This window comes from Pipra filicauda, unplaced genomic scaffold (genome assembly GCF_003945595.2).
Source record: "Pipra filicauda isolate LSUMZ 115617 unplaced genomic scaffold, ASM394559v2 scaffold100_size2392355_pilon, whole genome shotgun sequence".
Lineage (NCBI taxonomy): Eukaryota > Metazoa > Chordata > Aves > Passeriformes > Pipridae > Pipra > Pipra filicauda.
Genome location: NW_024103441.1, coordinates 537,484 through 555,418, shown reverse-complemented (window position 1 = coordinate 555,418; position 17,935 = coordinate 537,484). Strand labels below are relative to the sequence as shown.

The window sequence follows — 17,935 nt, the reverse complement described above, 5'->3', positions numbered from 1 at the left end:
TAGTCTTCAGGATATGGCCTGTTGTTATTCTTCGTGGTATTATGAGGGCAGTTTATGTATTGTTACATAAAAATATTACAGAAAAGTTTCCATTTTCTTCTCTGGAACACTCTAGATCGGATTTCTGCACTCCTCAGGAAATATCCCTGATGGTTACTAAGGTTTTCTCCCATACAGAGTGCTTGGAGTCACTGTATTTTTCTCCACAATATCCTAATTTGGTGCACGATGTGCTGTTTGAATATTCAGTATTTAAAAAGGGTTTTTGTCAATATCAGTCTTTGATAGTGTTATTTTCATCTTCTCATTTTTACAATACTTCACTAATAAACTGGAGAACTTATGGAATATTACTGGAATGCTCACAAACACAGCATTAAATAACTTGACAACAGATTAATTTATATTTATTCCTATTTTAGCCTTCACCATTGCAAAAAGTGCTGTTATTCATAGTTCAGTTTTGCAGGCAGGTCTGTGTTTGCTCACATATTGTATTCCAAGCACTCACATCTTGAATGGACAGGCTGTATTTTAACTTGCACATAAAGAGTGAATTCAGTGAATTCTGAAGCTCTTGCAATGACCCCATATTGAGGGACAGCTGGAAGTGCTTACAATGTACTGAGCAAGTGAGCTGATGACAGGCCCAGTTCATTTAGAAATTTTAATGGACAAGAATTGATATGGGTTGCAGGATTTGAAAAGGTTTCATTTTCAGCAGTGTGGAATTAATTGGCCCAAACCTGTCGTGTGCTTGAGCAGTAATTGGTGTGCTCAGTGCCCCCGGCTCAGGGGTGAGCCCAGCTCTGGGTTTGTGTTATCAAATTGGGAATGGAGACTAGTTGTCCAATTAGACTTGAATCACAATGTTTTGAGATGCAGCTAATCTAATTACTTCTTTATTGACATCTCTTTTCTTTTTGCTCTTTAAAATCTCTCGTGAGTGATAGAGGAAGCACTGGAGATAAATTGAGGAATGTGACCTGTCACAAATATCTCCATAAAATCTGAACTTTCCAAACATTTGAATGTATCAAAACATGCTGGAGCAATTACATCTCTTAGACATTCACACCATATTACATTTTAAGTTGATCATTAAAAAGCTTTTTTGCCTTTTTTTTCCTATTACAATGATTCTTAAATAAAAAGAAAACCTTTGTGATAAAATACAGAGAAAAGGAAAAATATGTCACTTTCCTCTAGTCTTTGTAGTGCAGCCACAAGAGTTGCTGAAATCTTTGAGGTTTGCCCAAAAAGAAAAAGCTCAGGAAAGTGGGGTGGCAGCTTAGTGTCCTTCCACATGGCATGTGGGTCTAAATATATCTTATATTCAGTTATTTGATTAGAGATTGTAAGTGAGTCTTGGTGGTAACAGAAGGTGGCTCGAGGCAGATTTGGATGTGGTTTGTGTCCCTCAGCACTGTCCCAGCAGTGCTGACTGGGGCAGGAGGAGCCCTTTGACTTCCCTGAACTGCCTCCTTCCCGAACTGCCAGCGTGGATCCTGGAGCTCCTTTGGTGTCTGCACCTGCTCTGGCTGAATTCTAACAAAGGAACCTGCTTTTGTGCTGCTTTGTTTTGTTTTTTTAAACCATAAAGTCAGCAATAGTTCAAAGCCAGCCCGGGAGCTGTGCTGCATACAGATGTGTGCTGTATCCAGGCGTTGCTGGTGGGAAGCCTCAGCTGCAGCCACTGAGAATGCAGATTAAATGTGGTCAGAGATTTGCTCAAGTTGCATTGGATGTAAAACAATAGCAGTTTTGACCTCACTCATCAAGTAATTAGGTGCTTATTGAAGTGTTTGGTGGAGTCAGCTATCTGCACCTTTGGGAGGGTGAAATTACTGTGGTAGTTAAGGCCATTCACCTTTTCCTATAACCTCTGCTTGCAAAAACAATATTGTAGAGAAGTCCTTGATGTTCTTAGATGTTACTTCCACCATTCAGGGCTTCTTGTATATAGCCTTCGAGGCTGACATCTCCTCAGCCTGAAAAGGGTTAGTGGGTCTGTGTTGAACATTAGCTTAATTTTCAGATAATTTCCAGTACTTGGCTCAGGTTGTTTTGCCCCCAGTGACCAAACATCCACCAGTTCTGAAAGTGCAGTACATTTTATCATAGAATGGTCTGGATTGGAAGGCACCTTAAATATCATCTCCTTCCACCCCCCCTATAATTTCTTCTTTATTTGTCAGCACAAGAAAGTTGCTGTGGTTTGAAGTTAAAACCACTTCTTTTCTCTCTCCTAAAGTCTGGGGCAGAGGCAACATCTGCCTGTGCCTTCCCTGTCCAAAGGGGTTCACTGAATTTCCGTGTTCATACAGGAGAGGTGATTAATAGTTAGGCTGGAGTGCAGACTGTTTTTTCCTGACACTTTAATATGTTAATCATTTGAGCTGAGTTCCTTCTATCAGCAAAATCATCTTCACCTCTATGTACCCCCTGACTTGTTAACATAATCTAGTTTTTGGGTGGTATTTTACTGCAGGAGTAGTGATTCAGCTGCACTCTTCACTACAGAGCTTTTCCCTGGCTTTTGTATGTGCACAGTTTCCATTATTAACCTGCAGTTAAATGCTTCTTGAATGAAATTTGATTTTTGGGTATTACCTTAATTGCCTTGTCTAAAATGAAGGATATATGTTTATTTAATTTGACATTTTCCCCTTTTACCTTCTCAAGTGTGTTTGTGCTGTGCAGAAGCAACTCTGCCTTTAAATTAATTTTTCCAGTTGGTGTATAAACTCCAGTAACTTCTAATTTTCCGTGATCTCTCCCATACTAAACTGCTTCCCACCAGATAGTTTTCATAGCATAAGTGTCCAAGTACATACTGTAAAGAGAAAATATAGTGTATATAGTGTGCATTTATGTCTGTATATACAGCATGGCTACATGTATATAGTATAAAAATGTCTTATTTCTTACCTGCCTCCTTGCCATCTTTACAATCTCTATGTTATATGTCACTAAAACTGTGACCAACTGCGATAGTTTTGCATAAAATCTGAGGGAGGAGCCTGGAATGCTTTGTCTTGGTTTCAGTTCCATCTCCCAGTTCCCTGTGTGACTCTGGAGTCTCAGGGTGTGCTTTGTGTTCTCTCAGGGGTGGCACAACCCCTGAACAAATTGATTTAAAACAATCAGATTTCCTGCAGCCTGGAGGATGTAAGAACCAATCGATCAGCCAAGGGCAGACTAAGGTGCATCACCTCACTGTTAAAGAACCAAATCCCTCCTTGGAGTGGGGCTCCTGGGCCACTTCCCAGTGTTCAACAGATAGCAGGGAAATGGAATAAATGAATGCTCATGCCTGGATTATGTCCCTGAATACCAATGGAAAGTTCTTATGTGCAGATGCCTTCTCAGAATTAGAATTTAAAATAACGTGGATATACATGACAGCTGGAAATACCAATTTTTTTTTTCTTCAACATGAATACTGTGATTTCTTGGGACAAAATTGAAAATTATATCTTTTCCTGGCGAGATGTTTACTGCTTTTCAATACTTTTTTTTTCCCCTGTTGTAATTATAGGGTAAATGCAAGCATTTATTTTTGCTAACATTTTGTCTTAAATAGGCATGGAATGAAAAATTAACAAAAAATGGGGTTTATTTCACTGAGTTTTGCAGGAGCTTTATTATTCTCATTAGCTTCAGGCCATCAGAAAGTTAGTGCTCTCAGGTACTGCACATAATGAGTATGAATATTCAGTCATAAACACATTTGAGAGCTGTTTGCTTATTCCCCTGTTTATACTCAAATAATGGTGAGGGAGTGCAAAGCAGGTTTTTAAGGGACAGCAGAATTAAGTGCTTGGGATTTTGGCTCGGCTTATGCAGAGGCATTGAGCAGAAAAATAACATTTTCCCTCTTACAGATATCCTTCAGGTGTCAGTTCTGCAGGATCCTGGTTTTATTACATCAATCACAAGCAGCTTAAGGCTTCCAAAAACATAGTCACAGACAGATGTTGAGCCTGCCTGGGGATTAGAAATATCCTCTTCCATTAAGTATAAATTAACTTAATCACCAGGTATGAAAGATAAGCAGCATAAACATCATTCCCTGAAGCTTTCATTAAAATTAAAATTCTATTTAAAACTAGGCTTGTACTTTCTATGACTTGATCCCCCTTCAAAGAGATTATATCTGCTGTAAATTTTTACAGTGACAGAGTGACAGAAATTAATGTATTGGGGGCAGTGATGTTCTCTATAATTTAACTTCTGCTGCTAGTCATCTTTTAGCAAGAGAGATGATTGGCTTATTTTTAAGTAATAATTGGTCTCTAGTCTCTGAAAAACTGAGAAAGCAATAAAACTGCCTAGCACCCAGTTGCCACAAAATGAAAGCATAAAGCCACATGACTTAATAGCAGTGTAATCATCAGGAGTGTTATTTTGTGTATGAGAGTTCACCTGCTTTAATAGGAGGATTAAGGCTGATAAAATGCAATTGCACTGCTGCTTTCTGCTCTGTTGGATGACAGGATAAAGCTCCTTTTCTGTCCCAGCATAAGCACAAGTGCTTTCTAAGAATAATTTCCACATGGGAAGAAATATCCTGGGGTTTTAGTTCTTTTTCTGTTCTCTGGTAAGACACTTGGTGGTCTAATTTCAGTGTATTCCCAGGCTTTAAAACTGGTTTGCCTTTGCACTATCCTGTATTATTATTTTACAGGAGCATTTTTCTAAAGTAACAAAAGAAACTCTGGAGAAATAATGAGGCACATAAGTACCTTGAAAGCAAACAGTGAACACAAATAAATCTACTAGGAATAATAACAGCTCCCTCCACAAAAAATAAAGTATCAGGGACTATATTTAATGATCTTTGTTCTATTATAATTTTTTGCTACAGTGGAATGAAGTCTTTGGGTGCAGGATATGCATTGCTTATCCATTATTTCATTACAGTAATGCCATATTTTCTGCAGCACTCACAGCTGACAGGTAATAGCATAAGCATTCACTGCTTCTGTTACATTAAAAGTAATAAATACGTAGCTAATACAGACTGATATCACCATTATTCTTACTGTTGGAAGTAAAGTAAACTCAATTAATAATTAGGAAATAGCTGGGTTTTTTTCAGCACCTGAGATTCCTCAGATGCATTTCTTCTTTAATGATTTAAACTACGTGTTAGGGAAGGCTACAGAAATCTCTCAAACCAGAGCTCCAGTCTTGTCTGCATATGAAATGGAATTGTCAGTAATGTTCTCATCCATGGCTTTGTGTCCTCGGTGTGGAGCAGATCAGGATCCACGCCAAGTTCCTGCATCTTGGAAAGGCTCATTAACACCGTGCGAGGGCTGCAAACTTCCAGTCGTCTGTTTTCTGCCAAAAGCCATTTAATCTTTAATGAGAAGTGTTTATTTTTATAATAAATCCATCAATCTGAAGAGGCAGTGAACCATCCCTCTCCAAAAGGGAACTGATGGCTGTGGCAAGGAAATAACACTCCTGGGACAGGAACGGGAAGCCTGGAGGGGCGGACGCTGCGGGTGAGAGCTGCTGTGATGGCTCTGACAGGCTGCAGGGGTTTAACTTTTCCAAGAGTCTGATGAATTGTTTTGGTCTTGTTAAGCAAATGCCAAAGCTATGGAATACATTTTTAATTGATCCATGGATTCACCTAAAATGCCTTTGCCAACTCTCCCTTCCGCAGTGAACACCGTTCCAGACCTGGAAGCTGCCAGGGAAGTTCGACTGGTCGTGCTCACAGTAACATTAAAATCTAAGGGAAGAGATTTCCCCAGTTTATTTCTCTAAGTGAGATATGGGTCCTTTTCTCTCAGAGAGAGAGATTGAAATTCTGCTTTCAGCACTTTGTGCTTCCCAGAGACAGAACAGCTGCTGTGTTTTCAAAATGTATTTGGTATGATCAGAAGTTCGTTGTCTGCCAACAACATGGTGATTATCAATCCTTATGTTTAATCTGATGGATTCTGCTCTTTGAAATATGGACTCTTCCCTGGGCTTGCTTTGCCTGCCTCAAAGCATTCTCCAAGTGTTGAATAACTCTATGTAAGAGCAATAATTTTTCTAACATAACGTCAAAAATCTCTTACTCTGTAGGTTTAACATTGTTTTAATACTTTTATCTTTGTACAACTGTGTTATTATTTTGAAGGGAGGAAATACTTGTGCTATTGATGTTTTTTTACTTTGCCAGAGGGCAAAGAGGGGATGAATATTCAGTTTCTTCAATATTCAGCCACTTCACCAGTGGCCGGAACAAAACAAAAGCTGATTACTCACACAACGTGCAGGCAAACCATGAAACTGTTCTTGCTATGACATCCTGGGAGTGCTGGAAGTCTGTGTTAATAAAAATAATGGGATTAGTTCATAAAAGCAAATTCATGAATGGCTGATAATGCAGAGGCACTGCTCAGGCTTTGCCTTGGTTTCCTAAATGATTTATTTCTGTGAATGAGAACACAAACATTTCGTAGCTACACGCTCCAGGTACTAACACAGATCTGTTCCTTGGGAGGTCCATATTCTGTGGTGATAAATGGGTGGATAGATAGATTTGTCATGCAAAATATTCTTTGCTTTTAACTATGTTAACATAGTCCTTGCTTGGAGAATAGAGGCTCAGCTGAGGGAATAATTATAGCTTCAGAATCCAGAACATAATATTTTCTTTTATTAGGTAAGCAGTTGTAAGCTGATACTGAAATTGCTTAATTTATACTTCTAGCAATGCCCTAAATGTAAAATATAGCAAGTGAGCATTCTTAGAAATATTAATATTGTGATTCTTACCCCAGTTGACTGAGAATTTGAGAGTGAAATTTTATGTGCAAGTATACAAAATGCTGTGAATTTTGAAGCCCTTAATTAGTAGTTGCAAATTTGTTTGTCCCTTAGCAACTTGTATTTGCATAAAGATTAAGGCTGGTCAGAATGAAAAGGATAAAACATAGATGGGGGAAACATTAATAAATTAGTAATCATGTATAAGTAGTCTTAGATGTCATTTCCACAAGCTTTATTAAAATTTAATTTTTTTTTTTAAAGTTGCAGTTAATATTTTCTCCACAGTTGATCATTTCTAAAGAAAGATCTGTCATAAGCTGCAGAATTAGAGAAATTAATGTATTGAGGTCAGACATTAGTATGTAAATTAAGCTTTGCTTTTTTCTGGGTGGCAACAGAAGCATTACCTTATATTTGACCTTTCATTCATTTGCCTGACTCAGCTATGTCAGTCAAAACAATTAATTCTAACAAGCAGCTTTAAAGTGTGGGGCACAGCTTCCTTCTCCTCCCCTTGCCTGTTGGGAATTCCGTGAGAGAGGAGCTAATGGAGGGGACCCGGGCAGGATTCTCTCTCTGGAGCTGGGGAGTTTCTGGTCCCTCCTCCACAACCCCATTGCAGGACTTCTCCAGGGACAGTTTGCCCAGAGAAGCTGTGGCTGCCCCACCCCTGGAAGTGTCCAAGGCCAGGTTGGACGGGGCTGGAACAACCTGGTCTATGGAAGGTGTCCCTGCCCGTGGCAAGGGGTGGGACTGGATGGGCTTTAAGGTCCCTTCCATCCCAAACCATTCTGGGATTCCATGACAGATAAGATTACAAAAATGTGTACTTCTGTATTTTCCAGTTGATAATGAGTTAAAGGTAGACATGGAGATGAAAATCCCCCTCACATTTTCACTGTTGCTGGACTTGGAGCTGTATTTCTGCTCTTTGTGGCTCCTTCCTCTTGCACTCTTCACACAATCTCTCCTTCTCTGTGCTTTTTCCCCCCTCCTTTTTCTTTCCTTGTCTCTTCTGCTCTGCTCTGAGGAAGGAGCTCACGCTGGTCTTTGACTGCGTGACCCTTGGGGAGTTCTGTCATCGCCCTCACCCGTATGGTGTGGGGATGGCAGATGGCAGTGAAATGCAGGGGAAAACGTAATGGTGCATTGCAAGGAGTGTAATTTGTCTAAGGGCTGGGGCAAAAAAAAGGCTGTGCACTGATTCCTTACAAAGACATGCAGATCACAGGAAAATTCTGTATTTATAGACACTGTGCCTGGTTGTACCTACCCAGGCAGTTTGTCTTCATTAGTTGTGTTGAGACCACATCGAGGTGGGGGCGTACCAGTTGAATAATACAGAGAATAAACTTGCATTGAGGTAGTGCCTGTGGTAGCAGTGGAGAATTGTACCTGAATATAATCGGTGTAAGTCAGTGAAGGTGAGTGTGCAGAACAGGCAAGTCTGTGTATCCGTTCATAATGCAGGTGTGGACAAGCTCCTGTGCAGGTTTGCTTTGAAAAGTCTGAGTTTCAATAAAAGTGCAAAATACACCTTTCACTTGAATTCAAATTATATGGTCATATTAATTAAGCTCTAGTGCATTAGAAAAGGAAACGTAAGGAAATCTTGGAGGAGGAAGCTAAAGAATGAAAACAAATCATTAAACGTTATAAAAGCAGTAACCCGCAAAAGCAAATGAAGAAGTATATTCTTTTTTTTTTCCTTTTTTTTCACTGAATGGAAATACAAGATTTGTCAGTGAAGACTAAATTAAGTCTTCTTCTTCTGATTTAAATATTTTACAGACTTTCCCAATGTATAAGTGGAAAGGAATGAGACTTGCAGTAGCACACAAAAAAGCTACTGATACTTTTCTAATAAGAAATATGAATTTAAGAGGTGTTTCAGGTACAGATTTGTGAAGAAAGCACAGGTTTGCAGATGAGGAGCTGTTGTTCCACAAGTCCTGTTTCAATGAGTAGGGGGGATGGAGAAGTCTCCAGCCTCACTCCATGGCCAGGCAGCGCTGGGGCCAGAATTCATTCCTCTGAAGCTGATGCCTTTAACAGTCTCTTTAGTGTTTTCTATAAAAAATGAAATTTCCTCAGCTCTGTGCCTCTTAAAGTAAAGCTTTATATTTTTTAACTAAATACATTAACGATGAATGAATAATGTACAATCCAAAACACTGTGGAATTTAGAATGAGAAAGGGTTCGGGGCTTCCAGGCATCATTAAAACGAGATTATGTTCCAAGCAGCATAACCTTCTCTCCTGCTGAGGACAAGGTTTCACATTTGGTCAAGGTCTGGTTCAACTGGCTGAAGATTTGAATTTTTAGATTCATGAACAGACCTTTTAAGATTAAAAATAGAAGCCTGCGTGCTTGTTGTGTCTTGGCTGTACATCCTCTCACTCTTTTGGCAGGTGTTTGATGGCAGTGAAACCACCATCCGATCTTACATGAGCAGGAACAAAACTAATAACTTGTTACTTTAAGCTTCACTCAGCTAATGACAAAAATAACATCATTTTTCTACTTTGCTATCTGCAGCAAAGAGGGACTTTATCAAAGCACTGCCCAAGATTTGCTATTTGTTTTTAAAGATTTTTTTAGACTTTTGTCTCAAAAGCGATCACGTTTATAGACATTCAACACCAGTGGATGTAAGTGTGGATACAAAAGAAGTGGCATTAGTTTAAAATTTTGTAGCAATATTGTTCTACAACATTATAATATTGTCAGCAGAGCGGGTGCTTTGTGACCCGCAGTGTGAGGGTCCCACCCGTGCAGCGGTGACTCGGTGGCACGAGTCCCACGAGTCCCACGAGCAGCCTGCTCCAGTGGAAGGTGGGGTGGAATGGGATGAGCTGTGGTCCCTCCCAACCCAAGCCCCTCTGTGATCCTGTGCCGCAGGTGTCCGCGCTTGGAGCACGTGCCGGAATCGAGCGAGTCGCTGCCGGATGCGGTGCCGGCCGAGCGGCCGGAGCCGGACGGTCCCCGGAGCCCCGAGGCCGGACTGCCCTCCCTCTGCCTCAAGCAGGTGTTCCCCAAGTACGCCAAGCAGTTCAGTTACCTGCGGCTCGTGGACAGGGTGGCCGCGCTGTTCATCCGCTTCCTGGGGGTCAAAGGCACGACCAAGCTGGGGCCGACGGGTTTCCGGACCTTTATAAGGTTGGTTGGATGAAAGCTGGCCCTAGTATTGGTGCCCCTGTAGGTTTTGTGATGCCTTCTAACATTGCCTGTTTTACTGTAAAATAGATACATTTTTGTCATTCCGAGCTCCTGAAATACCTGACCTATGAATCCGTGTCTGGTGGGGAGTGGGGCCTTTATTTGACAGCAGATCAGTGATACTTGAGCAGGTACAATTTGCAGCCTTCGTCAACATGTCACGTTCCCAGTAAATCGGAGAAATACCATTGTGAGACAGTGACAACTGAAATTGGGTCACTTGATGTGATTGTGGCGGCTGTGGGGGCACAGCCGTGCGCCCCAGCCCGCGGGAAGGATTCCCAAATGCCAGTTCCTGATGCACTGTGCACGAAGGATTTGCATTGTGAAATTGCACCATGCAATGACAAGGAACTCAATTTATTTCTTTCACATTCTTTTCACTTAGGACAGTTTTTTCATTGTTTTTTATGGGTATATCTGTTCGAGTCATGGTCCAAATATCTCATTTTCTGTCTTTGATTGACTATGACAAAAGAAATGAGCAGCAGCAGCAGATGTACTCTTAAAACACAGATCCTGTTTCTATGCAGATGCATTTAGCATTCAGGAATGAATATAAACAATTTGGTTTATACAAATTACGATACATAGAAAATGACTGAAGGCATCTGCTCTATCCACAGACCAGCACAGGATTGCATCCAGTTCTGTATTTTCTGTTGTTTAATCCAGCCTTATTTTGGCACTTGTCAGGAACACAGAATAAATGCCAGCATTTCCTTTTAAGAATATTGAAATAAATTGTCTTATCTCAATGAAATAGGATTTGCAGTTTCTTAATGCATGTTAAATTCAACCTTTTATTATTGGCAGATATTTTGTTTATTTCCTCCCAGAGGATCTATACCAGCTATATGGCCCTTTTCTGAAGTGCTGTCATTGCTGCTCATATCAGAAGGAAGGTCACATTTCTGTGAGCTGTATCACTTTTCAGGAATAAAATGCTCCACAAGCAGGATTTCATGTGTGGGCACAAGTGTGTGGGCAAATGCTTGCACAGACTGTCCACGCAAATTCTGGCTAATCAAAATCTATCCTCCTTCAATATTTTCTTAATTCTAAAAAAATAACTAAAAGGGAAACACTGAATGTGATTCTAGTCCTTGCTTGGGTGCTGCCTGAGATTTTTGGGACTGTCTAGGCCAGACCTTGCTCTCTGTTTGAAGGGAGGTTTGTAGGGCGAGAGCCTTTTCAGTTATCCAGGTTTGGGGTGGTTTTTTTGTTTTGTTTTGTTTTTCTTTTCTGGTTAGAAGTTTTGGGCAGCTCTTTGGCATGTGCACTAGTGGCAGCCAGGCTGCCAGACATCTGGAAATCCTGGACACACATCCAGTTCCCATCTTCTGATCAGCACCGCACTGCGGACCCGCACGCAGGAGTGTCAGATCTCCACAGCCCCAGCAGCCCAGCCAGGCTGCTGCTGCTCTCCAGGCATTAGTACCACCAGGGTAAATCCCTTCTGTGTTCAGGCATGGAGAAGCAATGTTTTCCTCCACCCTTTTCAAACAGAATCAATCAGACAAATAAAAGAGTATTTCACTGTGCAAACTGCCTCGTGCAGATTTGGGGGGGGTTCACAATGGACCAATTAATTCCATTCTGTTACAGCCTCAGAGTACTGGCAGTAGCCTGGGAGAAAGCTCTGTGTAACAGTCAGGTCATATTTTTAATTGAAATATTCTGAGTTTGGGCCTGTTGTCTTTCAGATATGAGCACTTAATGAGCACTGGTCTGTTTGATATCTGCTCTGTGTGTGTTATTAGACTGAGCAGGTTACAGTGGCTCTGCAAACATGGTCTCCCAGTTGCAGAATTTTTCCTTACTCGTGAGTTTGGATGTAATCAGGATCTCTTCTTTATTTTGTCTGTTTTTAACAGGAACTGCAAACTGAGTAACAGCAATTTTTCAATGGCTGCTGTAGATATCCTATACATTGATATCACAAGGAGGTGGAACAGCATGGGAATTGACCACAAAGAATCAGGTAACACAGGTTTGTATTCCAAAACTATGGATGCTGGATTTTGGGGTTATTTTTTCCAATTTTGGTAGCTTAAGCACACTTCAGACATTCAATAAAATGGGAACAAGGCATGTGCACCTGAGGCATGAACTTCTACAGCCAATTCTTATGGTTAGTTCTGTGGCAGTTACCCTTCAGAGCAGTACTACTTTAGGTAGGTTGGGGTCACCTCAGTTCCATAGTGTAAAATACAAGTATTTGCATTTAGCAGTTCAGGGTGAGTCTGTCTTTTCTGTGGTTAGCTGATAAAATTTCACTAGCAAAAGTAGTAAGCATGGAACTGAATCTTCAGGCTTTCAGAAATTCAGAGATTTATTGACAATCTCAGTGAACCAGATGTTTTTTTAGGTTTTAAAAGACAAAGTACCCACCTGTTCCTGTTGGCTTTGTGTTTGGCACACTCCCAGCTCTAACCATGACAGTCACAATTCTGTTGTTCTAAAACAGCAGCTTCTAACTTTTTTCATGATATGCTTCACATGAGTGTCACTTCTGGGGGAGAAAGTGTGTGTGCTACCAGAGGTGGTTTCTCTGCCTGCAGCTCACCATGACTGATAAAAAAATTTACTGAGCTGGCAGCTGCTGCTTTCAGATAACTCAACAATTCTTTTGCAAGCTGTTTTACAGCCAAGATTGTAAACGACCCCAGCTGCAGCCTTGGTTGAGAGAAATTATACTTCAGAATGTAATTGTCACATTTTGAAAAGGTGCCTTTCCTGCAGCATCAGTAAGCCAACAATAAGTTAAAAACCCCAAACCTTTCAATATCTCGTCCTAAAATAATCTTCTTAAGTGTCTGTTCAAACTGGGAGAGCCAGTTGAAGCACAAAGCAGCTCTAACTGTGCCTTGTGGCTGCCATTCTGCACAACCAATTGGGGTCTGGCTTCTTAATTAAGATTTCGAGTGGGTATTACTTCGAGGTTTTAAATACAATAATTAGTGTTAATACACAGCCCCTCTTCCCCTTGGCTGTGGTAATGTGTTATTAGTGAGATGTGATGGAACAACACCTGAAGAGTCTGTACTGCAGCATGTGGCTTCTGCAGGGGACTTTTGTTTGTGAAGGGGCAGAGTTTTATTATAGCAGAGACATTTTTTGGCACTGCACACTTTCAGCTGTTTGTTTTTCATTCAGCTGAAACAAAACCACTGTTGTGGAATTGCTGGGTTTGGCTGAACAGATTGGCCTCCTCACCTTCACAAGGGTTCGTACCTGTGCAGAGGGGAAGTAATACTTCAAATGAACTCACATCTCTAGGAGGTGATACTTGGTAATGGGGTTATCTTTACAGTGCTGCAGACTGAAATGGCACACTGCTGTGAACTTTGGGTTAGGGCCATCTCTGAAAACACAGGGTTGAAAAGGCTCGATGCAGTTGCCGCCATAGACTTGCTTTTCTCTCCAACTGGATTGTTTTCCTTGGTGCTCAGCATGTTCCTGTGTGTCTGATTTGGTTTTGGTAATTGAGGCAGCAGAAATCAAGGCTGATATCACAGCAGTTTAATGGTACAATGTCTTAAGATGGGTTGTTGCTGTACTAGTTTGCCTCTGGATTCCTGAGGCTGAGGCAACTGCCTCAGTGACAGGGAATATCAGTGTCCATAGCCCAGGCTGGGCTCACCCTGCACTGAGACACTCTGTGAGCTCTTGTGTGTGACATCCAAATGCAGCCTTGCTCTTTCTGAGCATTCTGGAGGGCTGCCATTTAAATGAAAAGGTGTTAACTAGGACGACTGTAGTGTCCACACCCAGCACACACACATTTGGTCTTGCTGCCACACGGAACAGGAGGTGGAATTAGGCCTGAAGAATGCCAGGGACCGCTGCGCTCTGAACCCCCTTTTCCTTGCAGGAATGTGTCTGCAGGCCTTTGTGGAAGCTTTCTTCTGCCTGGCTCAGAAGAAGTACAAATCCCTCCCTCTGCACGAGCAGGTGCTGTCACTGATCGAGTTCTGTGAGTGTCACTTGGCTGCCCTGGACGAGAAGCGCCTGCTGTGGGGCTGGGGGGTCCCGGAGCGCCGGGGGGGCACTGGGGGGCCCTGCCAGGCCGAGGGGCTGCACCTCAGCCCAGCTGCTCCAGCCCTCCTGAACCGCACGGCCACGGCCTCCAAACTGGCAGATTATAGAACCCAGCGCAATTAGGCGGGACAGGACTGGGAGTTCCTTCCCAGCTGTGTCCCTGAACTGCTGGGGGAGACACAGGCACTGAATTCCTCCATCTGAGAGTCACAGCTGTTTATTTCAGCTGGTTTTTATTTATGGTCTTCGAAAAGTCTTCTGCAGGCTGCCATTCTCAAATAATGACCTTGGCAATGGCTGTTTCTTGACCTCTCTGTGGGTGCCCCCCCCGTGACACGCTGTGCTTTCCTCCTGAGTGCGTGGAAACCAGGCAGGAAGGGGAGGACCAAAACACCAGAGGAGAACCAACACTGTGGGATTGGCTGCACTGGTGGAGAGGCACACTCGTGTCAAAGGAATTACATTGCTTTGGGAGCACAGGACATGTCACAGAAACCAAGGAAGGAGCTGCAGTCTCAAATACCAGACTTTGGAAAACTGAAACCTGGAATTACATTTGTGGTCAGACTTCAGGCTTTGACCCTCTTCTTTCAATGGCTTGACTGTACACGCTGGAATCGATACAGATTTGGTCATTGTCTATGTACTTATTTTTTAAAGACTAACTTAAAACACTGAAATCCTATTTTGGCTTCTACTTCTTTGTACATGTCTTTGCCATGACAAGTACTGTTAGTTTTTTAAAGAAAAACTAAAGCTATTTATCCTTTTGCTTCCACAGAACTGATAAGCTCACACTTATTCACAGAAAAAAAATTTACTTCCTCAAGTCAAATTTGGTGAATCAAGTTGAGGTTTTGTCTTCAGGGACTTGGTACTGCTTCTGCAGAAAGCTCTACAGTTTAAATTCCAGTGAAACCAGTCCTGTCACTGACTTTAGCCTAAACTAACTGTATTCTAGGTTTGTTTATTTTTTGCCATTTGCATGTTTGTTACCCTGTTGGGACCTGCAATATCATCTAGAGCAGAATTTTTGTGTGTCTTTGCACTTTTTCTTCATTCTTTTCCCTTAAATAACAGTGTAAGTCTGTAAAAATTAGATCTATATTGTTTAATAGGATATTGTGTCAGAACTGCTGGGCTATACCACTGGAATTGTACAGAGGAATCTTTTATTTTTCAGGAAATGAACCATAACTTCCCATGCTCCTTAGGGGGGATAGCACAACAGAGTGGCTGGAATAACAGGACACGTATAATAAGGACAGGAATAACTGGGAACTTCAGGGCTGTTCAGTGAAACTCTTTGTGGTCTCATATTTTATTACTATTATCTATGGCTACATCTGAGTTTGATTTTCTTCCTTTGTTCTCCTCTTTAATGTTAATGACTTTGCTTATGTTTTAGTGTCCTCCATCCTGTCAGAAATGGCAGAGCTCTAAGCTGGGCACTGAGCTCTGGATTGGAGAACATTCCCTGAGTTCCAGGTTGGAATGTCCCAGTGCTGGTGCACCAGAAACGTGTCCACTCAGGAAGCACAGTGTCAGTGAGGGGGAGCCCCCCCATTTCATGTCATGGACTAAATGCACACGTGGCACTGAGTGAGTTTTTACTTCAGGGAGTGTTTTGAGTTTCTTCCCTGGTTTCAGTTTCAGCAGCATGTGTTTCTCCCAAGTGGCAATAGCAGCGTGGCAATGCAATGCAGGAGTCGGGCTGAGCCCACACATAACTCATCCCCAGCATGTGTTAATCTCAGGTGTGGGGTCCCTTCTCTTTATCTTTTCCTGTACCACCAGTAAAATAGAAGTAGATGATCTTTTTTAGTTCAATGGCCAGACTGTTTGAAATGTTATGTATTGTACATAAGAGGACAATTGTAGACTAATGCCACTGCCCTCAGCCTTGTTTGAGTTTCATAAAGATTATTGCAGTATGAAGATAAAATGCCAAACTCCAAGGTCTGGCATCTGTCAGAACAAATGAAGCTGAAAGGGTCATTTTTTTTTCGCACTTTCATTGTAATATATTTGAAGACATTCACAAGTTGAAAAATGGTTACTTCTCCTTTTGTGACATCTGACATTTGTCTTGTGATTGGCAGTGTGTTACTGGAAAATAGCTTACAGTTCCTCTCATCTGGTGATTGATGTCCTGGAAAGAGAGTCACAGAGGAGCCGGACTGGAAATGCTGCGGCCGTGAATGCCTTTCCTTGCACCTTTCAAGTAGTACAATCTGTGGCCTAAATTATCCAGGTTTTGCTATTGTATAACTTACCCTGATATCAGTGGAATAAATTAACTATTGTATACTGAACACTGATAAGATCTCTCTCTGTGCTGGAGATCTTTATACTCTCTGGATCTCGTAGAGGTTTTTATAGCCCGAGCATCCACAGGCTGATGCAGCACAGCCCATTCATCTCCCACTTCAGATATGAAGGGTCCCTTGTAGAATAGTCAAAATATTCAATTATCTGCCTCTAGTAATCCAGTGTTCATGTATTTATATAATTGGAAAATTGAATGCCATATTATTCTCAGAGAGGGGGGAGGGGATAAACCAGCAATGTTCTTTAGAGACTTAATGGCAGTCACATTTCTCTTCCCTCCTGTCTAATTCAATTTCCTCTGGATATTATTTAGCATCCAATTTCATAGAGCCTTTGAGTTACCAGTCTGTGCCCATGTAAATGGCCAGAGACACTTTATCCAGAACATGAATGCTAATGCACTGATAATCTGTTAATCCTGAGGTACCTCTCAAGCTACAGACACAATAAATGAAAGGTTGGGGTTTTAATAGCACTTTTCTATATATTCTTTTCAGAGAATATCACAGCACTCATTATTCCATTTATGACATACACGATATGGATATTGTATACCAGTGAAATCTTTCTCCTTATCAGACACTGGGTCTGGTATTCCTCTCTGGATAGAAATCAGAATAAAGCAACATCTAATGAAGATTTGAGGCAAGTGAGTCCAGAATTTCAACTCCCCTTCCCTGCAGTCTTGTGTGTAGCCCAAATGTGCTGAGCCCTTGCATTTTTTAGGTAATAGCTCTGCTCATGTCCCTGCCTTGGTGAGGGTTCCAAAAGCTTTCTCCACGGGGAGGGAGGGCATTGCTGTGCCTGGGCATGGGACCAATTTGGTCCCTTCTCCTGCTGCAGAGGTCCTGGGTGGATGAGAGATGATGTTTGGGCTCCTAAATCCTGCTGGCACCTCATCAGTGAGGTGTCTACAGCTGCCCAGCCACGCTTCACTTGTCCCGCTCTGCCCTCTGGTCGTTCCTCCGTAAGGGGAGATTGATAAAGTATTTATTTTTCTCTGGCTGTTCCCATCTGTAGTGCCTTGAGAGCATCCTCCTGCTCGCTGGGTTTGTTCCAGCAGGATGAGATTCCTCCTGCTATCCCTGCCCCAGCAGCCCAGCTCCTGCTTTTCTCTCCAATTATTTCTGCCTTACTTACCTTCGCTTCACCTTAAGCACACACACAAAAAATCATCAGCACTACCCAGATAAATCCATCTGGTCTCTGTCTCAGCCTCATTTAACCTCGCATTGAAGAGATTGTATCACATGGTATTCAGCTGGAACCTATTACCTTGCATGCCCAAGCATATCACATTGAATTACCCTGGCCCGTGGGCCTGTGGTGTTTGCTAATGGCTAATGGCTGCTTTTAACTTGCAGGTGATTTATTCGAGCATGTTTCTGTTTCGTGCAGCAGGGTGAGTTGGTGAGTTAAGCAGAGCTCAGGGAGGGACAGCAGGGGAGGCTGAAGGCAGGGTGGCTTCACACCTGCTGGGGTTTCCCAGTATTCCCATTCCTCACCACTGTCCCAGACAAAGCAAGTGGCAGGGACTGGGAGTGGCTCCTGGCTGCACAG

General features: G+C 42.0%; 1 protein-coding gene across 1 annotated transcript in view; it reads left to right on the top strand.

The window, feature by feature from the left end:
• TTLL11 (tubulin tyrosine ligase like 11) overlaps positions 1-17,012 on the top strand; it is a 38,532-nt gene extending 21,520 nt beyond the window's left edge. The window contains 4 exon segments of the mRNA XM_027741269.2: positions 9,683-9,940; positions 11,878-11,993; positions 13,878-14,050; positions 14,053-17,012. Coding sequence (XP_027597070.2) covers positions 9,683-9,940; positions 11,878-11,993; positions 13,878-14,050; positions 14,053-14,151 — 646 coding nt within the window. The 3' untranslated portion in view covers positions 14,152-17,012.
• Positions 17,013-17,935: the final 923 nt, after the last annotated feature.